General features: G+C 53.4%; 4 protein-coding genes across 5 annotated transcripts in view; 2 read left to right on the forward strand and 2 right to left on the reverse strand.

Moving 5' to 3' along the window:
* The first annotated feature begins 91 nt into the window (after positions 1-91).
* On the forward strand, positions 92-1358 carry MXD3 (MAX dimerization protein 3). Its single transcript, XM_048960442.1, has 5 exons — positions 92-292; positions 368-397; positions 472-586; positions 672-843; positions 911-1358. Exons 1-5 carry the CDS (start codon positions 132-134, stop codon positions 1018-1020), a joined length of 588 nt encoding a protein of 195 aa, XP_048816399.1. The 5' UTR covers positions 92-131; the 3' UTR covers positions 1021-1358.
* Positions 1359-1478: 120 nt separating this feature from the next.
* On the reverse strand, positions 1479-3298 carry PRELID1 (PRELI domain containing 1). The gene is made up of 5 exons (XM_048960441.1): positions 3090-3298; positions 2674-2899; positions 2485-2598; positions 2188-2266; positions 1479-1755 (listed from the first exon to the last, which is right to left on the reverse strand). The coding sequence occupies exons 1-5, from the start codon at positions 3179-3181 to the stop codon at positions 1619-1621; spliced, it is 648 nt and encodes a 215-aa protein (XP_048816398.1). The 5' UTR covers positions 3182-3298; the 3' UTR covers positions 1479-1618.
* A 54-nt stretch (positions 3299-3352) lies between these two features.
* On the forward strand, positions 3353-5608 carry RAB24 (RAB24, member RAS oncogene family). The gene is made up of 8 exons (XM_048960112.1): positions 3353-3512; positions 3918-3986; positions 4066-4144; positions 4229-4296; positions 4406-4505; positions 4808-4858; positions 4950-5012; positions 5205-5608. Exons 1-8 carry the CDS (start codon positions 3396-3398, stop codon positions 5267-5269), a joined length of 612 nt encoding a protein of 203 aa, XP_048816069.1. The 5' UTR covers positions 3353-3395; the 3' UTR covers positions 5270-5608.
* Positions 5609-5704: 96 nt separating this feature from the next.
* NSD1 (nuclear receptor binding SET domain protein 1) overlaps positions 5705-24319 on the reverse strand; it is a 57655-nt gene continuing 39040 nt past the window's right edge. For both annotated transcript variants that reach the window (XM_048960111.1, XM_048960108.1), the window contains exons 18-23: positions 23168-23437; positions 21736-21852; positions 20194-20335; positions 19613-19719; positions 16734-16938; positions 5705-13651 (exon numbers count right to left, since the gene is read on the reverse strand). In XM_048960111.1, coding sequence (XP_048816068.1) covers positions 11316-13651; positions 16734-16938; positions 19613-19719; positions 20194-20335; positions 21736-21852; positions 23168-23437 — 3177 coding nt within the window. In that variant the 3' untranslated portion in view covers positions 5705-11315. The remainder of the gene's footprint in view (positions 13652-16733; positions 16939-19612; positions 19720-20193; positions 20336-21735; positions 21853-23167; positions 23438-24319) is intronic.

Consider the following 24319-nt stretch of genomic DNA (forward strand, 5'->3'; position numbering starts at 1 on the left):
GAAGTTGTTTCCCCGGCGCGCCGACGTCAGCCCCGCGGGGCCGCGCGCGGCCAATGGGCGCTCCCGCCGCCCGGCCCGGCCCCGCCGCCACCTCCCGCGGCGCCCGCACCCGGCGGGGCCCGGCCGCAGCCATGGAGCGCGCGGCCTCCAGCATCCAGGTGCTGCTGCAGGCGGCCGAGTTCCTGGAGCGGAGGGAGCGGCGCGACCGGATCGCCCCGTGCCTGGCGGAGGCCGAACACGGGTACGCCTCGCCGTGCCCTGCGCGGCTCCGCCAGGCCGGGGACGGCGGCAGGTGAGCGGCGCGCGGGGGGAGCGTCATCGCCTCCCGGTGCCGGTCCCGGTGCTGACGGCCCGCGCGCTCCCACAGGTCGGTGCACAACGCGTTGGAGAAGCACAGGTACCGGCGGGGGAACGGAGCGGGGCGCGGGGCCGGGCCGTGCCCTGTTGCGCTGACCGCCGTCCCGGCCGCAGGCGGGCGCAGCTCCGGCGCTGCCTGGAGCAGCTGAAGCAGCAGGTGCCGCTGGGCTCGGGGCCGGCCCGGCCCACCACGCTGAGCCTCCTGCACCGCGCTCGGCTGCACATCCAGGTGAGCTCAGCCCGGCGCCGGTGGAGGGGAGGGGTCCGCATCCCTCCGTTCTCCCTCAAACCTGACCGCCCGCCGGGTCCCGCAGCGGCTGCAGGAGCAGGAGGTGAGAGCGCGCCGGGTGAAGGACCGCCTGCGGAGCCGGCAGCAGAGCCTGCGACAGCGGCTGGAGCAGCTGCTGAGCCCTGGCGGGGCCGAGCGGAGCCGTGCCGACAGCCTGGACTCGTCACAGCTCTCGGAGCAGTCGGGCTCAGACGGAGGTCTGTATGAGGGTGATGGGGGGGGCATTGGGCGGCCGCTGGGCGCTGACCCTGCCCCTCTGCGCAGAGGAAGCCGAGGTCGACGTGGAGGGTGCAGGGCTCGGTGCGGAGCCGCTGGTTGGCTTCTGCACCGGGAAAGACCACAGCTACTCCAGCCCCCGCAGCCCCTGGTCCTGACAGCACTGTCCTCCGGGACACACGCCACATCAACCCGGGGCTGTGGGGGGCATCGGGTGCCTGGTGCATCCCTACCCCAGGTGGCTGAGTAGAGCTGGATGCTGGGCCCCACTCTGCACAGCAAAGTACTGGGGGGCGTGGAAGGCACTGGCAAACAGCCTGACCCCAGTGGGGACGTGCTGTGATTGTGTACAGTGGACGCAGGGCAGTGCCCACCCCCCAGAGGCAGCTACAGGCTAGCCCTGCTGGAGCCAGGAAGGGGAAGCAAGCATGCTTAGCAATGCTTCGTGCCCCCACCATACCCTGACTCCTCTCTCTTGTATATACTGATACTATTATTGCAGTAAAGGCACTTGGTTAAACTGTGTCTGCTTCTTGCCTGTGGCTGGCAGGACTCGCTGCCTGCATCCATCCCCAGAGCTCTGCTCCAAAAGCCCAGCCCTCAGCCAAGTCAGAGGTGGAAGTCGACTCTTTAATGATAATTACATCTTAGGATCTAACAGCAGCTGATTGTCAGACTTTTACAGTTAAAAATATAAAATTTAAGGAGGCTCCTATCTGTTCTGGTGTAGCCCAGCTCTTGCCTGTGTCCAGCTCCTCACACGAACTGCTTCTTCTTAGTGGCTGCCTTGCTTGCTAGGTCCTTGGCTTTTTCTGTAGCAGCCAGAGCTGTCTCCTTTGCTTTCTCGGTTGCTTCCTTTGCTGTCTCCACCAGGGTTTTAGATGGAGCTTCTCCTGAAACACACAAGTTGTTGACCCGACCCCAGTTGCCTCTGCATTGCCCCAGCTGAAACAAGCTGGGTGAACCATGTCCTGCCTTCTCCTCCACACAGAAGAAACCCAGCCCTGTGTTCCCAACCCACATGCATTATAGCACGTCCCAGTGAGTTCCAGGCACGTGACAACTGCTGCTCTGCTCCCCCTTCTGTCCGTGCTCCACCCCGCCCAGCCTCCGCACAGCACAGCCTGGGCCTGGCTGTACTGCCTGGCAGCTCCACTCCGGAAGAGCAGTTGTTCTTGTGAGGGCAAAGGCAAGGGGCAAAGATGTCACAGTCAGTTTAGCTGAAGCTGGGGCCTACGCATGGACTGGAGTGATGCCAGCATGACCTGCATCTCCCAGAGACTTGTCCTACCCAGCCCTGCCCTACCCTACCCTTGGCTGTTTACCTTGCATCTTTGCTAGCACGTATTCAAATCCTTTAGTGCTCTTGGTCACGTTGCTTTTGAACCTGGCCAGACCAAACTCCTGCAACAGAAAAACTTATGGAGGTGCAACCAGCAATCCTTCCTCAGGCTCTGTCCCAGGCTGAGCAATCCCAAATATATGGTGGCTCTGGACTCCCCAAGAGGTCACAAAGATTGGGAAGCGATGGGGAAAGGGGGAAAACCAGCACAGGGCATGGGTACAGCAGTGACTGAGCTCTTGAAAGAGACGGCACAGCAGGGGCTCTATGCAGCACTCACCTGGACTGCCCGTGAGACGCCAAAGAGGCTGGAGGAGACCCAGGCCTCGCGCTTCACTTCAGTCCAGCTGCTGTTCTCAGGGTTCACCCGGTAGACGCAGCGCTCCTCCACCGCCTGCAGGGAGCACAGCGCAGCTGTGAGCGCTGCCCGGGGGCCACCCGCACCCACCCCCAACCCACCTACACCCACCATCAGGCGCGCGTGATTGATGTTCCAGGTGAACGTGGTCATGGTTCGGTTCTTGGGGTCCACGATTGAGTCCTCCAGGATGTAGACGGAGTGGGCGACGTTGGCCGGGAAGAAGCGTTCGGCCCAGCGCGGCATGCGGTTGGTCTTGGTCAGGAGCCGCCGGGAGAGCAGCTTGTGGTCCGCCGTCACCTCCCGGTGCACGATGTCCTCGGTCAGGACATGTTTGCTGAAACGGAGAGAGGGGAAACGATGGTCAGAGCCCGCTCCCGGCCATCCGGGCCCCACCCGGCGCGGGAGGCGGCACGTCGGGACCAGCTGAGGGGAGCGGAGGGCGCTGGGCCTGCGGGGCCCCGGGACAGGGATTCCTCGGGGCCTCTCCGGGGGATGAAGGAGGACCTCCGGGGGCTGCGGCGCACCTGTAGGGGTTGGGGTAGCGCTGCCAGAAGGCGGCGAAGACCTGGTCCCAGGGCCCTTTGAGGACGCCCAGGCTGGCGCAGTACTTCCCCATGGGCTCGGGCTCAGGGCCGCGCCGCCGCGCCCGTTCCGGCCCGCGCCTGCTGGGCGGCCGCCATGCGGCCCCTACCCTCGCCGCGCAGTTCCTCCTCGCTCGCACGTACTTCCGCCCTTAAGCCCCGCCCCCGTGCACTTCCGCCTTAAGCCCCGCCCCCTCGCGCCGCCGCTTCCGGCGCCTCGGCCCCGCCCCGGCCCGGCGCGGCGCGAGGATGAGCGGGCGGCGGGTGGACGCCAAAGTGGTGCTGCTGGGCCAGGAGGGCGTGGGCAAGAGCAGCCTGGTGGAGCGCTGCGTGCACCGCCGCTTCCGCGCAGGGCCCTATCAGAACGTGAGGATCCGCGGCGCGGCTGCGGCCCGACTGTCCCCTCCGCGTCCCCCGGCGGTCCCCGGGTCGGGTGTCCCAGGGCCTCCCCGCCGTGTGCTCCTGCCCTCCCCTTCCCCTCCACGTCCCCGGGCCGGTCCCCCTGAGTCGGGTCCCCACGGTGCCCCCACGGCTCCGCTCTCCCCGCGCGCCTCTATATCCCCCATGTCACCCTGCCGTCCCCGGAGCGTCTCCCACACCTCCGTCGGCCAAATGCCCCCCGTGCCTCTGTGCCGGCCTCCGCCGAGTCCTCGTGTCCCCACCCCAGTGCCGTGTTCCACCGCATCCCCAACTCGTGGGTTCCCCTTTTGTCCCCATTTCAGACCCCTCTGTGCCCCCCCCGGCCTCACCGTCCTTCCACCACTTTTGCAGACGATCGGGGCTGCGTTCGTGGCAAAGGTGCTGTCTGTGGGGGAGCAGACGGTGACACTGGGGATCTGGGTGAGTGCTGAGCACAGAGCACCGTCCCTGCTCACTCCCTGACCCCCCCACTGCTGACCGTTCCCCCTTGTGCCCCCAGGACACAGCGGGCTCCGAGCGCTACGAGGCCATGAGCCGCATCTACTATCGTGGGGCGCGAGCTGCCGTCGTCTGCTACGGTGAGGGCTCGGGGTTGGTGACAGCGACAGTGGGTCTGGGGGGGACACTGGGGCCTGGGGCAGGGCCTGACACCTCTCTCCCAGACCTCACCAACAGCAGCAGCTTCCAGCGCGCCAAGTTCTGGGTGAACGAGCTGCAGAACTGCGAGGAGGTAACACTGAGGATGAGTTCTGTGTTGGGGTTGTTTTCTGGGTGGGGGCTCGTGGAGAGGCTGGGGACAGGGAGTGGTGGCAGTGCCTGCTGCCCTTGTGCTACTGTAGGGCTGCCGGATCTACCTGTGTGGCACCAAGAGTGACTTGCTGGAGGAAGACCGGAGGAAGCGAGACGTTGACTTCCACGACGTGCAGGACTATGCCGATGGTAGGGCCTTTCCCACCGCCCAGATCCCACAGGGCCCAGATGCTGCATCCGCCCCTCTGTGGGGGTTGTTGGGGCTCCCTGGGCAATGGGGCTTTGGCTCTGCCAGGAGCCTCCTCAGCATGGCATATCCCGGTGTGCGGGCAAGGGCTGCTGCCAGCTGAGCCTGGGGAAGTGCACAGTTGTGTCCTGGGCCCCTGCCAGTGCACTGACAGCAGCCACAGCTGAGGGGTGGCCCTGGTGACAGCTGAGCTGTGGGCACGTGCTGTGCCCACAGCAACAGCTAATCTGGGCCTTTATTTCAGAGGTCAAGGCAGAGCTGTTTGAGACCTCCAGCAAGACAGGACAGAACGTGGGTGAGTAGCCCCATGCCATAGCAGTGCCATGAGTGGCCGTGTGTGGGTGTGGGGAACTGTGGGCACCCACACTGCGCCTTGATCCCTGCAGATGAGCTGTTCCAGAAGGTGGCTGAGGACTACGTCCACTTCACTGCCTTCCAGGAGATGACAGGTGAGCACCCACTGCAGGGGGACCCGCAAGGAAGGTTCAGAGAACAAACACTCGGGGGCTCATAGGTCCCTTTCTCCTTTGCTGTCTCTGTAAGCTTTGTTGGGAAGGATGTTCTCTCTGGGCTTTTGGGTGGGCTACATTCAGCATCACTGCACAGAACTGTCAGCAGCCTCCTGCTCCATTCTCTTCCAGAGGAGAAAGGTGTTGACCTGGGCCAGAAAAGCAGTTCCTACCTGTACAGCTGCTGCCACCACTGAGATCTTCAGCCAAAAGGGAACTGCTGGTGCGGGCTGCCTGCCCCACTGCTCTTTGGACTCCGTCTGTTTTTTACCTGCTGTATTTTAGCTGTGTGAGAAGCTGTGTGCAAGGGAAGCGCAGCCCCATGGATCACTCCGCTCCCTGGCCTCGGTGTATGGAGCTGCGCGGTGCTGGGAGCCGCAGGTGCCCATCGAGGAGCCCCTGCTGCCTGTTGGCAGAGACCCAGCAGCATCCATAACTTATTTTCTTGGAGATGTCGCCCGATTCTTTGCGGATTATTTAAGCGTCTTCTATCACGGTGTACAATGTAAATAAAATGCATTGTGGTCTGAGACCGGGTCACAGGCATGATGCCGGCGCCGTGTCTGGTGGCTGCGGCCCAGCCGCCCTCACCTGCTGCCCAAACTCATCAAGACAAAACACAGGAGGACATCGAGAGTAAAGTTAAACTTTACTTTACAGTAATTTTTCTTCTATATACAAAGAATTACAGTACATGTTCTGGGAGCACCTGGGCAGGGCAACCCTCTTTTCATTATAAGTTTCACATACACAGCCAACAGTCTAAGGGGAGCAAAATGAAAGTAATCAATGGTCCAAGACTCTCCCCTCTCCCTCTTCTAAAAATAATATACATGCTGGAAATATGTAGGTTTCTCTCACCCGCTCTGGCATTCCCGCTTAGAACTGACACGTGAGACCCGGGCAGCTCAGTGTGACCACGCGACCCCAAAGCCCCCCCACATGGGCACCCCCACTGCAGCCACTGCTCCCTTCAGCGGGGCCTGAGGGCCGCAGTCCTCTATCCACCAGCACCCCACAGGCAGCAGAGCCCGGCCTTGAGCCCACCACGAGCCTTTGTACCCTCCCTGACAGCAAGGGATGGGGACAGGTAGCAAGGGCATCCCCTCCCTTGGTTCTGCATGCCCAGGGCTATCCCCTCTGAGCTGGGATGGGGCCGCACTCCCCGGGAGCACCAGCTAATGACAGGATGCTAGGAACCCGACACAGTATCTAACACAGCCACTCTCATCCCGACCTGCCAGGGCCACCCCCAGCTCCAGCCCAGCTTCCCCTTGAGCTCCCCGCTGCTGCTGCTGCTGCTTCTCCTCAGAAGTTCCCAGTGTCTTAAAAAACAAAACAAAACAAAACAAAACAAAAAACCCAACACAAAACCCAGTTCCTTGAAGTCAACAACTCGGAAACATCAGAAAAACAAAAACTGAAACCAGCTCAGTACCAAACGGACACACAGAACATGCAGTTAGCGGACGCCTGGCTGCTTCACGCGGCTCCACTCGCTGCCTGCGCTCACAGGGCTCAGTGCTGCGAGCCTCAGAGCCACCACAAATGGGAGGAACGCGGTGTCCCCCAGCACAGGAGACGTGCCTTGTCCTGTTTTGGTCGCACGCACCAAAGCCCAGCCCCAGCGACAGCCTCCGGCCCACGGGCTGGGAGCCGTGAGTTCAGCCCTACTGTGCTAAGCTGCCGAACGATTTACAATAGCACCACGATAGCCCAAGAGCTTAACCAAGGGCAAACTGATTAAAACTTTACCTTGAAATAGGACATAGCAACACCCATTTCTCAGATTTCCCTAGGAGGTAGATTCAGTGCTGTAGGGACTGTCCATCACTGCCGCTTCCCCAGCCCAGGCGCACGCCATCCCACCGCCCTCGGCCCCCACGGGGTCGCTGTTGGAGAAACTTCCCCCCTCGAGCTGCCTGAGGGGCGGCCCCAACCCCACGGCCCCCGGCAGCCCCCTGTTGGCATCGCTGCTGCAGGAACCATCAGCACAGAGCCTTGGTGGCCAAAGCACAGCACAAGCGCTCGCTGGACGCGGGCGGCTGCCTCCATCGCTTCCTTTCAGAGCAGCTGCACGTTTTGCCACTTTGCTTCAACATTCACTCGCTGGCAAAGACTCATCGGTAGTTTAGGGCAAAGCACATTACAAGCAGGTTACAAGTACGGTTATTCCAAACACCAAGCAAAATCAAGTTAGGGCTGAAATTAAAAATAAACAAAGCGTTGAAGGTCTGAGGCTGCTCACACCAACACCCTGCTGTAACACCATCAGCACAAGCAGCTCACACCACGGTGTGCTCGGGTTAAAGCAGCTCACCAGGCATTACATTTAAGTCTGCTTTTTTACTCTTCTCCCCCATGAAACACGGCTGCAGCTCCTCCAGCATCCTAAGCTGCATCTCCTCACCCCCGATACAGGACTGTTCTGAAGCTTTAATCACGTCTCACCTCCCAGATTCAATGGCACACCTGTAAAGCTGTGCCTGTGCCTGGGGGGGTTAATGCCACATTGTAATGCATGCACCCACAGTACGAGCTGGATGGTTTGTGCATGGAAGTCATTCTGGTTTTGTTTTGTTTTGTAAAGAGCAAAAGGTTTAAGCTGAGAACAGCAGTACGGAAAGCTACCTGAGCTAGCAGGCATTGAAGGATGGTATGGAGTGATCCCTCATGGCATTGCTTTCCCACCAGCTTCAGCAGAGCCCTGGCAGAAGCACAGCCCCACGACCTGGAGCTCAAGGGCTGAGCCCAGCAGAGGTTGCTCACTGCCTCCAGCACTGCACAGCAGGCGGATCCTGCCCACAGGAGCTCCTTCACCAGCCCACAGCGGGGCACTGAATGGGGCCATGCTGTGAGATGAAGGCCACAGCAGCTGCCCCCAATGCTCTGCTTGGAGCAGGGGCAGCCCAGCCCACCAGCAAGCACACAGGCAAAGCACGTGCATGGCTGCCAAAGATTCCAGCCCCTTGTGCAATGGGAAGTGAGGCCAAACCTACAATGCACCGCCACAGAGCTCCATCCTGGAACACAGAAGTAGCAGCTGCCCCGGATTCACCTCATTATCAGATCTCTCTCACTAAAAAAAGGGCTGCTGTTAGACCACAGGAGCTGCCACGCTGCAGCAAAGCTGGCCAGCCTCTACCTGCAGCATCACGGGAGGTTGGAGCAGACTTTCAGCCATTCCTCCTGCATGAGCAGCCAACCAGGGCTACGTGTTTTCCTAACTCCATGATTCAAACTGGCTAAACTCTGCAAGGCAGCAAAGAATTGCAGGAAATGAACCCGGCTGCTTCAGTACATGCCTCCAAAGCTGTGCTACCAGCTGCCACCACCAGTGAGGCACCTCCTCCTACCAACCACCACCTCCTACCACCTCCAGGTGAGGACAGGCTGGGAGCAGCAGGGGACCTTTCCCCATGCTTGGTCAGGATATTTTATGGGGTGACTCAGCACAGTCACTCCCAAAAGCACGAACACACAGAGCCCTGTGGATGTCTGAGAAGCACTGCTGATCTGACGCATCACCGTCTGGGCTGAGGGAAGGGCAGCTCACTGAAGTCAGTGTTCCGATGTAGATGGAAGGCAGCAAGGTGGGAGCTTGGATCTTCGTGGAAATGGCATTAAGGGAGAAGAAGAGAGGCAGGGTGCAGTCTGCTGCAAGGAGTAAGGCCGTGGTTTTGAAATGCCATGCAACAGTTCAGTCTGCATTCATTGCTGAAAACAAGCTTGGAGAACACTGCTCGCTGCGGGAAAGGCGCTGCTGCCGCGGCCCTCGCCCTACTGTTGGAGCACACGACTCACAGAAGTGATTCTTTTCAAACCTGCGCTTGTGAGAATTCATCGAGAACTCCTCCATTTTACAGATTTAAAAAAGCCTGCACCAAAAATATTCACAGTTTATTTTTCATGAAACAAATAACTAGTTAACACGTGACAAAGCAAAGCGGAGTCGGACAGAGCAGCGCAGATACCTGCATGGTTACAGCTGGAGCTGGCGGGGCGGCTGGCACGGAGGTAACCCTACTTACACAATCTACATGACTACGTCCAGCTCATGGGAAGGCCTATAAATGCGAATTCAAGGTTTATTTTCCTTCTCACACAAGATAAATACTTAATATACTTATCCTCATGACCATTTTTTTTTTATTTTGTTTAGAAAAGTTGAATGCCCTTAGATTATCTTCTCTCTCAATGGCTCTGAGGAGTTGTCCTGATTCCCTTTGTGCAGGAGTCATGCAGAAACACGAGCTGCTTGCATTTCCCGTTTCAGCAGCAAGCAGGAATGGACCTGCCAGTCTTCCCGGAAAAAAACATCATTAAACATTAAGTTTCCATAAGCCATAAAGCTCTTCGAAGTTGCTAGCTATTCTATAAAGGATCTGAAATGATTCGGACTAGAGAAGAGATGCACCACTCACTGGTAACGTCCCGCTCTGCCAGGCAGGCCTGGCCTTGGCAGCAGGGCATTGCTGTGGGGCGCACGCATCAGCAAAGGAGAACGGGTCAGGATTTGTCTCAGCACAAGCGTCTGCCTCCCCTCAAAGAAAACTGCAAAGCTTGTGACCGCACGCTTTGGGAGCAGCAAGCACCTGCACACCAAGAGCGACCAAGGACCTGCTTCCATGTCAGCAGGAAAGGGTCAGGCCGGAGCAGAAGCCTCCCCTTCCTGAGCGCCCTGCAGACCTGCCCCAACGACAAGGATCTGGCTGGAGCGGCGGTGCTACCTGACCAGAGAGCTCAGGCATAGCAGAGGTCAGGTGATGGAGAGCAGGAGGGCACACAGGGTCAGCAAGGCTCCCTCAGCAGCACTGCCCACCACACACTGCTCCAGCGTGCGCCAGGACGCTCCTGCACACGGCCGCTCTGCTGCCTTAATGCTTGACAAAGCTGCTTTCACAGCAGGCCTAGTCTGGGCACCCACCAGGTGACAAAACAGCTCCTCAACTGGAAAAGGAAGAAGAGTCAAGAAGCAAGCCAGCCAGCTGCTAGAGCCCACTGTGTTCCAGTGTGAGAACTACGATTGGGTCGGAAGGACACACGCACACACACACACACACACACACCAACATAATCCAGTTAATTCAAGTCTCCTTTGGTTGTAGGCGAGTTAAGCCAGAAGTCACCCAGGGGAAGGTGTTGAGGTGGATCCCGGTACAGACGGCCCCTTCGCCTCTGTGCTGCAGAGCAAACAACACAGGCTTCGCTCGCAGCTCCGCAGCGCATCGTGCTGCTGGAAGACCTGGTGTGACGCAAGCACCTCCTGCACACATCTGAGGCAAGGAGAGAGAAGACTGTGAAATCTGCTGGCTCACGGTGACCAGTTGAGAAGAGAGCGGATGGAAATTTCGCAGGGAACAGCGGCACCGTGTGCAGGCCATGCACAGCACCAGGGGGAATTCGCTCTGCCTGACTGCTATTGCTGCTGTATAGGTCGCGATGTTTGCCAAGTACAGGAAGCACTCTGCATGTCCTGTGCTAAGGGATTAAGACGCAAGAAGGAAAAAACTGCCAGATGGCTTCTTCCAAGATCTCTTTTCTCCCTAACTTCCTTCAGATTCCCTGTTTCTTGGACCTGGGCAGTTGTGTAAAGGAGCCTACGTGGATATTGCATATTGCTGGAGAACTGCACTGGCCAGGTGCAGCAGGCTCCTCTCCGAACTCAGCTGGAGACGATGCTTGTCCTTCAGTGAACCGCACACGTGGCACAGCCCAGCGAACACACGGACAAACCTCACACAGCAAAACCCTGCAGGGCAGACAACACATAAACCTTGTCCCTGCTTCTACAGAGTCTGGCAAGAGTACACGTGACTGCTCACTGATCCCTGTGGCATCTCCGGCCCCAGGGCAGCCTCACGGATCTGCTTCCTCTGAGCAACAAGAGCGAGGCCCCTCGCTGTTCTGGGGAACCTGCCTATGAATTGGACCTGGAGCTTGAACACGCTGGATCAGTAACGTGACCATTTCAGTGGAATTTGAGATTTTACCCAGAGTGGACTCTTTATTTCAGCTTTACCATTTGCATAAGGAAGAGGAAAAGGTCACGGATGCTCTCTCCCTTTGGCTGGGCCACACTCAGACTTAAGTGAATGTCCTTGCTCATGTCACGAGAGAATACGGATGGGATGTGCACGGGTTAGGGGCTGGGCTCAGGGAAGTGATTAAAAAAACGAAACAAAGAATTTCCCCCTCCCTAAACATTAAAAGATTGGAACCTGCCTCCCACGTTCACCAACCTCACTTTGGCTCTGAGTCGGCCAATTCGTGACAGACAGAATCCTGGTTATGAGCTAGCGCTGTGTTTTGTTCAGGCAAAGGGTCCTGCCCCCGAGGAATACGTACTTTTCCAGACAGCCAAGAAATCTGCTCAATTGTCTGAATGTTCGTGACAATCCACTGTGTCTGCTCCTGGGGTACTGGTGCTTCCCTGGCAGGCCGTGGAGTCTGCTCAAACACGCACAATCTCTCTGATGTCCAAGGGGTTTGCTCTGTGGGGACCGAGGCCACTTCCCAGCTAGGCTGAAGTGTCGGCTCTGGTAGCTTCTCTGCTGTCCGGGGAGACTGCTCTGCAGGTGTCAGGGCTTTTGCAGCGGGCCAGTGGGTTTGCTCGTGTGTCTGTAGTTTCTCTGTGGGCCAAGGTACCTGTCCAACATGCGCCACAGCCTTTCCAGCAGACCAAGAGATCTGCTCGCCAGCTAACATGGTCCTCTCCTTCTGCTGGGGGCTCAGCTCTGCAGCAGGGGCTCCCCTCTCCTTGGGCTGGGCGTTCTGGTCGACGGGCCGCAGCGCCTTCTCAGACAGCAACAGCCTCGGAGCTGAGGCAGCCGGGGCTTTGTCCAAAACTTGAGGCCGAGGAGCCACAGCAGCGGCCAGCTTGTCTGATGCCTGAGGCCATGTGGCTGTGAGAGACGGGGGCCTCTCCAAGAGCTGAGGCCGGGCCACCCCAGAGCCGAGCGCCTTCTCCAGAGGCAGGGGCCGCAGGGCCCCAGAATCGGCAGCCTTCTCCAGAGGCAGGGGCCGCAGCACCCCGGGGCTGAGAACCTTCTGCATGAGTGGGATCCGCAGAGCCCCCGAGCCCAGAGCCTTGTCTGAGGGCAGCACGTGCGGCGACCGGGAGCCATGGGCCTTCTCCAGAGGCAGTGCCCACGACACCCCTAAGCTGGAAGCCTTGTCTGTGGGCAGGATCCGTGGCATCCCTGAGGCGGGAGCCTTCTCTGGAGCGAAGGCATGGAGTGCCCCGGAGCTGGGAGCCTTCTCCACGGCCGAGACTCGCACTGCCCCAGAGAAGGAAGCTTTCTCTGGAGATGGGAGTCGTAACACACCTAACCCAGGAGCGTTCTCCATGGGCAGGATTCGTGACACTGGGGAGGTGGGGACGTTTTCAATGGGCAGAGGCCACAGCACCTCAACATCAGGGCTGAGAATCTCCTCTGATGCTGGGATGTGCGGCATTGCAGAGCTGGGAGACTCTTCCACGGGCTGAGGCTGCGGACTCTGGGCAGAAGCTTTGCTCAGCAGCTGAGGCTGCTCGGCCACAGGAGGCTCATCCACTGGCTGGGACTGCAGGGTCCCCGCCGCGGCGAGAAGTCTGTCTGACAGCTGCGGATGCAGGCATTTTGCAGGAAACTCATCCAGCAGCTCTATCTCCTGGGTCTCGGTGTCAATGAGAGACTTGTCCGATAACTCCAAAACTTCAGCGATGGCTGGAGGTTCATCTGACAGCTGGAGCAGGGCACCAGCAGGAACCAGCGACCCGTCCAGTGAATGCGGAGTTCCTGGAGGAGATTTGCTCTGCAGATGAGGCTCCGAGACATCGCCAGAAGACTCATCCAGCGGCCACAGCACCGCGTTGGTGGGGGGTTTGTCAGCCTGCTCAGGCTTCAGCGCTAAAATGATGGGCTGCTTCTCCGGCTGCAGCCGCAGGGACAGGGCAGCCTGGGGCCTGTCTGACGGCTGCAGGCGGAGTGACAGCGTAGTGGGAGGTTTGTCCGAGGGCTGCAGCCGGAGCGACAGGGTGGTGGGGGGTTTGTTGGATGGCTTCAGCCTCAGTGACAAGGTCGTGGGGGGTTTATTTGACGGTGGCAGCCTCAGTGCCAGGGCAGCAGGCGGCTTGTCCGGTGGAGGCAGTCTCAGGGCCAGGGTGGTGGGGGGCTTGTTTGAGGGCTGCACCCTCAGGGCTAAGGTGGTGGGGGGTTTTTCTGACGGTGGCAGCCTCAGCGCTAGTGTTGCGGGGGGCTTTTCTGGTGACTGCAGTTTGAAGGCCACAGACTGAGGCAGCCTGTCCAAAGGCTGAATACTCGGGTCTGTATCTGCGGGCGGCTGCTCTGGTGGCTGGGTGTCATCGCCGTTAGTCAGTGCTCCCATGGGAGGGACATACTCACGGATTTCTCCTGGCTCTAGAGGGTTAGGCCCGCAGGGATCGTGCTCTGTGCAGCTTAAACGTCCGTCCAGCTTGGAGATGAAGAGCATGCCTTCCCGGTGCTGCTTGCAGAAGGATCTGGGGCACATCTCACAGAAGGAAGCTGCTTCCTTACCACACATATCACACTGATGCCACGGGCACTCCCATTTTCCTACAGTACAAACAGAGAAGAAAAGACATAACTTACGAATGGTATAAAGAGAAGATGCATGCCCAGAATCCCTCCCGTACAGAGGTAACACCTCTGTAATACTCCTGTGCAATCCTACATGTTCTTCTCAGTACCTGCCATAGCTTCTAGGCTTGAAGGGCAGTTAACAGGAAGCTGCATCCTTGGAAGCAACATGAAGCAGCTTATATTGGTCATAATTGTGGTGTGTCAGGTCATACCAAAAAGTCCATTTGGCTCAAGTGTGACACTAACCTGTACAAGTCTCTAGAGAAGAGTAAACACCCTGGTTTGCACACCTTTGTCTCTCTTACTTCCAGGCAACAGCAGGAATTGCAGAGCAGAAATGCGCAATAGACTGTTTAAGTAGATGTTTCAGGTTCATCTAAGCCTTCATTAGTTCTAAGCCAACATCCTCCCTTCCTGTTTATCAGAAAGTAGAAGGGGGCAGTGGACATCAGGGAGTATATTTCTCTTGTTTCTGTAAATAGAGGCATCTTCCTTACTTTGTGTACAGCTGTGATAAAAATGCCTATCATAAAACCAAGCTGTGCCTTGAGGAGCTCAGTATCCACACTGAACCTGTAATGCTATCACAGTATGAAGACCATCATGGACAAACAAAACAGAACAAAAAAACCCGAAGTCAACATGACAGTTCATAGCATTAAATCCACAGAGAACCACTTGCATTCAGAGTACACAACACAGAGGCTCTGAGCTCACACTGCAATGTGGCTGCTTTTCCAAAGATGCCTCCTGCATCTGTGCTCCCCACGGTGCCCCACACTCCTGGGGCCGCTGCTCAGAGCAGCTCCTTGCAGGGCAGCACCCGCAGCACCTCCAATGGAGCCACAGACATCTGCACAGGCAATGCTGGAGGGCAGCCGTGGGCACCAGCCAGGCCACAGCCCTTCCTACCTCCCTGAACCAAGCCCACTCATCTGTGGTTTTGGTTAGCAGCTTCTTTCCAGACAGGCAGAAGACTGCAGCTCTGTGCTGAGCAGCTGTGGTCATTTCTCCACGCTCTTGTGCAACATCAGCTTTCCACCCCCAATTTCTCATGCTGCTTTTTCCCCTGGGCTGAAGAGAACATGTAGTAAGTTTTTCCCCTGCTTTGAAGCCAGTCCAAGGCTTCTGTTTCGGTCTCAAAATACATACATAGATTTTTTTTGTGCTTTTCCAATTTTCTGACATCATTTTCAGGGCATGGCTGTTTAAAACCACATGCGTTCTCCCCCGTCACAGGCTCACAGTGCTGCAGCCCAAGTTACCACTGCTCCCCGTTTCCCTATGGTCCTGCATCTCGAGCCCCTTCCCACCCAGCATGCAGTGAGCTCTCCTGGTGCACTGCTGCTGAAGCAGAACAGCTGCCCTGAGCAGCCACTTTGCCCAGTGGAAAGATTCTGGGCCTGTTATTAGAGAGGTCACTCGTACAGATGGAAAATAAAGTCAGTGAAACCTGCCAGTATGTTACAGGAAGGATAAATCACATCAAACCACTCTAACGGTGTTTGACAGAATAAAAGGGCTAACGAACAAGCCGACTCTCCAGGGACAGCCCTGAGCTGAGGAGCTCTTGGAAGAGGGATCACACCATCAGTAACATGCAAACAAGCAGGAAATTCCAATTACTGAACGGCAATGCCCATGACAGAAGAAATACTTGAAGTAAAGACTGGTGTACCTTTGATGTCCTGCATGATATTCTAAAGGAGCAAGCTATGAAATTAACAGCCTACACAAAGAACAGTTACATGGCCACAACTGGCTGCAAATCATTCTCAAGATCCAGCTATTAAAGATCTTCTGCCAAACTGAGGGGTTTTTCAAACGAGGTCCTTCAGAAGTCTATTTTAGTTATTATTGTAATATCTGAAGCAGAATAGCAAGTCCTCTTACAGAACCACAGATAACACAAGGCTGTGAGGAACTGCAAGTATGTGGTTAGAGAGGCTCGGAGCTGACAGTGACACTGATACACTGAACAAATGCTGGTACCAACAAGGTGCAGTGAAATAAAGCACGGCCAGGGCAAAGGACCCTAGGAGGAAGAAATAAAATAAGAATGGGAAGATGAACAAGACAAGAGGACTCAGCGACGATAGGGCAAATACAGAATGACTTTAAGTAGAAGTTACTTCTACAGAACAAATCTGATCTCATTTCCTGAGAAATTTTATGTAAAACTCAAAATATAATTATTCTGTTCTGTCGATCTTAATTAGGCCTCACTTGCAACAATGTTAAAAATACCCCTTACCACACTTTGAAATATATGCAGGCAAATGGAACACATTTCAGTACAGACCAAGAATGATTCTAGAAAATAAGAGCAGAAGAAAAGGCTGTTTGTTTCATCTGGAAAAGAACTAAGGAGATGGCATTCCTCCAGAATGTAAGAGAATGGTATCAGAAGTCTTGTGTGCTGTTTCAAGTCAGGCTGTTAGGAGAAGCTTTTCAAAGAGGAAGCCAGAGAACAGGTTAAATGCTGGATTCTCCTTCCCAAATTTAACACATGCTTTCTGCCATCTACAAAATATGCTTCTAGCGCTTGTGTACTTTCTGTCAAGCTGCAGCTAAAGGTGCTAAACCCTCAGTGCTGCTCCCCAGGAGCTCTGGCAGAAGCTCTGTCACACCAACAGCCACTTCCAGAGCCCTCCTGTTACACACGCCCAGCTCACTTCAAGCATGTCAGAGAATGCTGCACAGAGAATTTGTAACCATGACAGTAGTAAAGAGTTACAGCTCCCTAAGCCAATCAATTCAATGCAGTTGTCTTTATTAACCGAATTCATAACCTCGTCAAACCTAATTTAGTGTTTTGCTGAGTTATTCCACTTAAAAAATTATCTGGTATTGCTTATGTTCTTATCATTCAGTTCTTTGGTACTCAATCCCAGACTGGTTTTTCCATCCTCCTTGTCTGGCAGAAGTCAGGCTAACTAGCCTACAAGACACGAGTCAGGCTTTTACCTTTCTGAATTGGAGTTAAACCTACATGCATGGATGGCACAAGGAGAGCAGACCTGGGATCCATGCCTGCACGCTGCGTTGCACTGACCTGCAGGCCTCTTGGTCAGGTTGAGGCAGTCAGCATGGTACACCTTGGGGCAGCCCGCCTTCTTGCAGGAAACCAGCTGCCCTCCGTCCCCGCAGCTGAAACACTCATCCTCCCTCTCCTTCATCACCTCCGCCTGTGACCTGCGCTTCATCTGCGGCCTTCTCTTCAGCTTCTTGGACTTCTCCTCGCTGAGGGCAGGCTGGCTCTGTGGGAGAGACAAGGCGTTAAGGCGGGGATCGGATTGTGGCAAGGCCATTCTCTCCCAGCAGAAGCGGTTCTCCCTCCCTGAGCTCACCACCAGGCTACATACAGGTCTTCTGCCTCTGCTGAGTTCATTTCTCCCCAGCACAACTTGCAGATGGTGTCTCAGAGCCCCCTGCACGCTGACATTCACACCTCACAGCACACCTGACCGTGTTTCTGCGTTCCCAGCTGCATGCTGGCGCTGAACACAGCAGCTCCTTCTCAACACAACTGCTTCACATTGATGATCTTATTGCAGATTTGTTCCTGTACTGACTCCAGTCGCTACACCAGAGCCCATTCCCAGCACCCAGCTACTCCTCTGCAATTGCTGATCCTCTCAGCACTGATGGCACCAGACATCTTTTTGTTATCACAGGAAGCTTAAGCTACAATGCTCTCAACAGCTGTCTTAAAGGCAGTTATGCTATGGGTCCCAAAGATTGGCATCTAAATGGCCAAGCCTTGGCCTTGGCTTAAGGTGTCCTCTTTGCACATCCCCCCACAGCCTTTCAGGCCAGGCCCTCCTAATCCCCAGAGCTCACCCAGCCCAGGATAAGCCTCCCAGTGTACCAGACACCCAGCGATGGCACCTCCCATGCCCAGCCAGCAGCCTCATCAATGAATGGCCAGTATAGCTTACATAAACAGACACAAGCTAAATTTTACAGTTTTCCATTAATCCCTGTGTCCAAAAGCACGTTCTGCAGGCTGCTGAGATGCATGCTGAGATGTGGTGGCTTTAGCACTGCATAAATATCAGGCACCATTCTTGTCATTCTTCCACCAAGATCAAACCAAAAGCATTTAAAACTCTTTGTCTCCAGGCTACAGTTTCAGAATTCTGCAGTGCTGACTGCTCACTGTGTCTCACCAGGGCGCCAGCTTCTTGATGCTTGCTTCCCTTTCACATATTTGTTTTTACACCATCCTTTCCACAAGTCAGACCCGTCTTATCATTGTAAACACAGGTAATGAAATCACTGAATCCAGAGGCCACACCTAAACTATTCCATCTATTCTCACTGTCTAGCACTTTGGCCACCTAATTAAAAGAGAACAAGAAAGACCTTTCACAGATCATTTGAATTATCTGAGCAACCTTAGCATTTCTGTTTTTCACTGCAACAAAACAGTCTCCAAAGCACTCTTAAGGACTCTCAGTTAGAAAGATTACTAATATGGGACAATGAGTGCCAGGGACTAATATGAGTCCCTGATATGAGTCCCTAATATGAGTTCAAATAATATGAGTGTAGAATCTTACAATTCCTAGAGTTGGAAGGGACGTCTGAGGGCCATCTAGCCCAACTGCCCTGCAATGGGACACCACAGCTAGATCAGGCTGCCTGATCAGTGACACTTTGACTTCCTGCATCTTCAGGAAGATTTAAAAACGCATACTTTGTGGGATGAATCTGCCAAAAATAAAGGCACCGTTTGCTTGGGTATTTATTTCTTAGCCCATCTCATCAGGATGGAATGAATCACCTCATCCATCACATTAATGTCAACTTAAGGGCACTTTTCTTTGATTTCCATCATGCAGCCTGTAATTTCAGGGCAAAAATGATGGTAGTCAAACCATGTATAACAGAGGAGCATGTAATATATTGAACTTTAAATTGCAACCAAAAAAAAAAAAAGAACTTGAATGCACCAGGTGCCTTCACCTCACCTCATAATTCACCTCACTTCTCAACCTCTGAAGACATCCATTTTTTAAAAGCTAATTCATCTGCAGAACTCGGCTCTCTGGAAGTTTCACAAAACTTCCCCCACACATCGACAGGCCTTCACAACTGTGCTACTGGAGCTGTTAACCCCTAACTGCAGACAGCCGTGTCCACACACCAGAGCACAGGGCTTCTATACTGATGTGGTGAAACTCTGGAAACAAACTAACAGCTGAAATTTAGCTGCTGACAGCTGGGAGCTCAGCCAACTGCTTCTCTTAGTTCCTTTTCCCCCTGAGAATCAGCTCACACAAGGGCGTAATTGAAATCAATTCCTGTTACTGAAACACTGCAGTTACAAACCAAAGTTTTCAGAAGTCAGTGAGTTCTAACAGGCAGTGATTTCTCTACTACAGACGTGGCAAATTTATTACTTCTGTCTGATGTGCACTTATCAGTTGCTTAAACAGAAAATGGGGAAAAAACAGCAACTTTCCTCTTACTGCAGGGAAGATGCAGGAGCCTGAGCTCTAAAGCAACTCTGATCTAAAGGAATGCAGTTTGCTGGCCTTCCACATTCTCAAAGTTTAATCAGGCCTTCACAAAGACATGGGCTGAGCTGAAGTTTCTTGGTGATCTGATAGAAGACTTTCCCATGTTCATCCTTTGGCACTCTATGAAGATGGAAATTCCCATGATGAGCAGAAAATTCTGGAAAAAATCTTGTATTTACCCCTCAGTTGGAAAATGCAATTTCCTGTCATGATCTGTAGCAATTCTTTAGTAAATTCAGATCTAAAATCCGCACACTCCATTTGAATGTTGGCCCAAATCCAACCAGCAAAGTTCCTATGGCCACGCTGAAAGTGAACTGCCCTTCCTCAAGTCTCTGCAACAAACGTACCACACTTACACAAAGAGCTCATCTGGAAGAACAAAAGCCTATGGGAGGCATCATACCTTTGGCCGCACTCCTAGGAAGCCACTGCAATTTGGAGCACCACATTTGCAGACTGTCTTTCCATTTCCCAAACACTCCAGATTGTAGTTGAAAGTCAGCTCAGTCCCTGGCACAAAAGCAGACAATAACCAAACAAGCTGTAACAAACTACGCGATAGAACGCCTTTATTGCTACTGCCAGAGTCGAAGCACTTTTGAAAGTAACCCACATGGCTGCCCCAACTCATATGGGTACCCCATTACTCCCTCAGAGATCTGTGAGGACTGAGAATGTAACTCAGCTCCACTCTACACACACAGGACATCCACAAACAGTGCATTCCACTCCGTGCTTTGGGACGCTTAGTTCCTTTCCTGGACCCTGTGAGTTAGATCCACAAAGCTCTATCTATAGCACAGACCTTGTTTCACTATGGCAGCGCTGATGTTGCAGCCAACGTGAAATGAGAAGAATTTAAATGTGGAAATAGAAAAATGAAGCATCTCCCTCCAGTGGGCTGCAAACCATCCATCCCTCTCTTCCTTACAGAAAGGCTCCCATGCTTTTAACTGCAAGTACTGAGAGAACTGGGTTCCTTACCAGCTTTGATATTTACAATTGCGAAGAGCCCGACCCGCGTGTCACCGTTCACACACCATTTCTGAGTCTCACAGTTCGGCTGGCAGCAATGGTTCATGAACCGAGCGTAATTGCCCTTGGGACCAGCATCAATGATTCGATCCTAGAATTGAAAAAAGAAATTAAAGCAACAGACTACATCTAGTAACCATCACAGCCCACCCAAGCAGAGGCACCAGCATGCCAAGAAAGCATTTTTTTGGTAGTGGCATCTCATCGCTGGACATCAGGACATTCTGCAAAGCACCAGAATGTGAGTTTATGTTTTAACCAAGCGTTAAGTCCAGGTGTCACTGCGTTGCCTGGACAATCAACAAACAGCTGATCCATTTCCACACGCTGGTATCTCTGCTCAGTGCAGGCAGACAGCACATCAAAGCAGCCTCCTGCCCAGTATCACCAGCATCTTCCAAGAGGCACAGTCTCCCAAATAGCCATGAAGGCACCACCACAGCTTTCTGGGAAATCACCTCCTTCTGTAAGTTGGTACTGGAACCATGTCAGCACCAGGTTTGGTGACTCCACCAGCTCCCTGGGCGGTCCATTCCACTGCCTGACCACTCTTTCAGAGTAGTACTTCGTAAATCCAACCTGAATGTTCCCTGGGGCAATGTGAGGCCATAAAATATCAGTTCCTATTTCTTATGCTTCAATGTATAACTAGAAAACAGGAACAAAACATAACCTGAGGTGCACTGCTCTACAGTATACTGGCTTTTGTAGACTTTTGGAGAGGAGAGGGAAGCTGCAACTGACCTTTGGTTTTGTCACAACAAGGGAGATAAAAGAACAAGATACAGCCAGTGATTATTTCCAGCAAGATGAAGGGAAGGTCAGAAAGCAGCCATACTATTATGCTGTTCCATGCAGTGTTTTCTTATACTTTTCTTAATGGTTTCCCTTCGAGTCTTTCCAAGGTTGAGATACAAGGTATCAGAAGACACTGACAAAACTACTTACCTCTGGGAGTCAGGAGCTTACACCACCTTGGCCTCCAGAATCCACTGAGGAGCCTGTAGGTGTCACAAACCTCACCTCTACACAGATCTGCAAGACCTGAGATTTCAACTTCAATGACAGTCTCATTGTGCCTGCTGCTTCTACACTTGAGGGCTGTTGCCCACTGTGGCACACACCAGCCCACCTCAGGACTCTGTGTGGCTCAGGTGCTGGGAAGGATCCTAAGGTTACAAAATCTACTGTGTTATGTGGAAGGGCAACGTTTGATTCTCAGTCAATTGCCCTCAGACAAACTATTGCCTGGCTTCTTTGAATAAACTCCAAGGAAGTTGGCTCAAACAATGTTTCTAATCCTAAAATCCAGCCCAAAGCTTCTCCAAGGCACATTCTAGTTACACTTTTAGTCTTCACTTTAACAGAAATGCAGACCAGCTCAACAGAACCTAACTTTCTTTACTTTGTGGAGAAGAACACTGCTGTGCCTTCGTTACAATCATTTTACCTCTGTCTCCACTCCTGACAAAAGAATTTCCTTCCATATACCTTATCCAGTGTCAACATGTAGAAATTGGTGATATCATGCTCCTGGGCGTAACGGATTCGGGCTCGGCACTCCTCTTCATCAATTAGCTCCCCAACATACTCATTAACAAATTCACCCTGCATCAAAGAAGAAAAACAAAACCAGGCTGCTAGGACGTGACAAATTCCCTCCAAGACCTTTGTGCTACAATATGGTTCCTGTTTTCTTTGTGGAAACTTCTTCAAAAAAACTTCCCTCTGCTTTGCAGTCAGCTCAAGCTATCATTCTATTAACAGTCCTTAATTATAATTCTGTTTAGCACACACAACAAATCACTTGACATAAATTAAATACATCAACAACAGCTCTCAGATCATTCTTTGCACGGTGGGAAGAACCAGTGTTCTGGAACAGCACAGCTAAAGCTTAAGGGTATTCTTCACTGCAAAGCTCAAAGCACTGCACAGCTGTGTTCCAGAAGGAAAAGGATCCCTCTAGGGACCAACCACACTGAGCAGCACGGTGCACCCAGAGCACCTGCTTCTGCAGTGTATTTCTGGGGTTCACCTGTGGTGAAAGCACTACAGAGACCATCCAAGGGAACCACAGCTCTGCTTCCCTGGGAGCAACAGGTGCCTCCATTAAATAATTGAGTTCTGCTCTTTCCAGTCTGTCCGTTCAAAGTCAAACATAAGGTGCATAAAATGGCAAAGAAATCCTTTAACTTATACACAGCAGGCAGTGAAGCCTAAAAAGGACAGGCTTGCAATTTTCCTAGATATCAACCCCCCCAACAGTATGTTGTCTCCATGGTTTTTCTCAGAAACTCTTCTCCTACTATGCCATCTAATTTTCTGTTTCACTTCACTCTTTCTTAGCTTTGAGGTTCTTCTCAGCTGCAATGCTTTTTTCTTCGTTCAGCATTATGTGTGCCCATGCCATAACTACTCTCTGGATCTGAAACTTATCTGCAAGCATTCTAGCTGTCTCCAAGGTAGTACTTCCCACAGTAATCACAGCCATCTCTAAGATGCTATGTTTTGTAAGATTCAAGCCTGACCTCAGTTTCTGATACAAGATTCTCATGCTAGAGAACTCATGCTACTCAAGAATGGAGGTTGTGGGCATAATCACTGATCCCTGTCTGGAAATCCTGAGCCCTGTCTCCTACCTCAGTATTCTGGGGAATTCATAAAGCCAACCACCCGCACAGGCAGACCAAGCAATCACCTTTTTTATCCTGTGGATCATTAACATACAAGGCATTTTAGCTGAGCCAAAATGTGCTTGTCAAGACTACAAAAGTCACATTCATCCATTTCTTTCCTAAATGGCATTCAGTGGCAAGAAAGCCTTCCAAATTACAGAAGGCAATTTTTCACATCTATGAAAACAGACAATGAGCAAGAGAGAAGCAGCAGGAGGAAACCTCATATAAAACAGAGCACGTACCTTCCTGATGTCTGTTTTGGCCTGTAAGCCCCAGCCTCGTGCCAGCGTGCGGAAGATCTGAACCTCGGGATACTGCCGCTTGGAGAAGCACTGGTTCTGACAGCGCTCTCCTGCCGGGCAGACCAGGGGGTGGCACTCATAGAGCAGCATACGATTGATGCACTCGGAGTCCAGGCCACATGGGTTTTCATCTGTTGGCTTACAGTTACAGCGTGGTATCTCAGACAGATCTGCAGTGAAGATCTGCACCTTGCCCACCGGCCGGTTCACCTTGAATGCATGAGAAGGACGTCAGCTGCTTAAGAACAGGTCAACAAACAACACTCCTATGCCCAATCATTGCCTACGAGCTGACAGGCTGCAGTGCAAGCTGGTGACAGGAAGGGGTACAAGAGGCGTACAGGCACATGTGTGCTTCTGAGCACACCACTTGAAGAGGTAAGTGCCTAGGTGAAAGAGTTAAGGAAGACACAGATCCCCCCAACAGCACCACCTTGTGTATTCTGCATCCACTGAGTGGGGGAAAGGCTGCAAAGGGTCCCTGTCCTGTATCACTGCGACTACACAGAGCTCAGGTGGTCCTACCTTAAAATCCTAGCTACAAACAAAGTGCCAGCAATCAGCTAAGCTTTCATAGCTGGAAACATAAAAATGGGAAGGAGCAGAGGGAAGCAATGAAAAAGAGGAACACAGTCCTTGAGTCACTGGTTTCTGATCCCTCTGGGCCCACAGCTCTGTCCTATGCACCCACTTGGCCCAAGCTCTTCACTCGGATCACCTCACACCTGCTGGAGATCCTTGAAAAAAATAGTGCTCCAATTCTACCTCAAAGACAGCCCTAAGCCTGAGGAGATCCTCAAAGCTCCACAAAAAGTTTGATATTCTAGCACATATATCTACATTTCATACTTTTGTTCAATCGATACAGAACAGTACACAAACAAAATAAAAACAGAAGTGAAAGACAGCCATGCTTCACTGTGGGTTACCATCCTCCTCTCTGCTCTGCTGTATCTTGACTGTCTATCCCACACTAAGTTGCCACCAGCAGCACTCGACATCTGAGCACATTGGGTGATGCCAGCTCTCTCCCACAAAACCCCAGACAGGCAGAGACTCTTCTTTCACATCACACAACTGACACGGAACAGC

This window comes from Lagopus muta, chromosome 14 (assembly GCF_023343835.1).
Source record: "Lagopus muta isolate bLagMut1 chromosome 14, bLagMut1 primary, whole genome shotgun sequence".
Taxonomy (NCBI): Eukaryota; Metazoa; Chordata; class Aves; order Galliformes; family Phasianidae; genus Lagopus; species Lagopus muta.

What these genes read in the sequence shown, in the direction of transcription:
- MXD3 (XM_048960442.1), top strand. Translation starts at nt 132, where the DNA reads ATGGAGCGCGCGGCCTCCAGCATCCAGGTGCTGCTGCAGGCGGCCGAG. An exon ending in CAGGCCGGGGACGGCGGCAG is followed by an intron (nt 293 to 367) that starts GTGAGCGGCGCG and finishes GCGCTCCCACAG; the next exon opens with GTCGGTGCACAACGCGTTGG. An exon ending in AACGCGTTGGAGAAGCACAG is followed by an intron (nt 398 to 471) that starts GTACCGGCGGGG and finishes TCCCGGCCGCAG; the next exon opens with GCGGGCGCAGCTCCGGCGCT.
- PRELID1 (XM_048960441.1), bottom strand. Translation starts at nt 3,181, where the DNA reads ATGGGGAAGTACTGCGCCAGCCTGGGCGTCCTCAAAGGGCCCTGGGAC. An exon ending in TCAATCACGCGCGCCTGATG is followed by an intron (nt 2,599 to 2,673) that starts GTGGGTGTAGGT and finishes TGCTCCCTGCAG; the next exon opens with GCGGTGGAGGAGCGCTGCGT. An exon ending in GCGTCTCACGGGCAGTCCAG is followed by an intron (nt 2,267 to 2,484) that starts GTGAGTGCTGCA and finishes TTTCTGTTGCAG; the next exon opens with GAGTTTGGTCTGGCCAGGTT.
- RAB24 (XM_048960112.1), top strand. Translation starts at nt 3,396, where the DNA reads ATGAGCGGGCGGCGGGTGGACGCCAAAGTGGTGCTGCTGGGCCAGGAG. An exon ending in AGCTGCCGTCGTCTGCTACG is followed by an intron (nt 4,145 to 4,228) that starts GTGAGGGCTCGG and finishes CCTCTCTCCCAG; the next exon opens with ACCTCACCAACAGCAGCAGC. An exon ending in AGCTGCAGAACTGCGAGGAG is followed by an intron (nt 4,297 to 4,405) that starts GTAACACTGAGG and finishes GTGCTACTGTAG; the next exon opens with GGCTGCCGGATCTACCTGTG.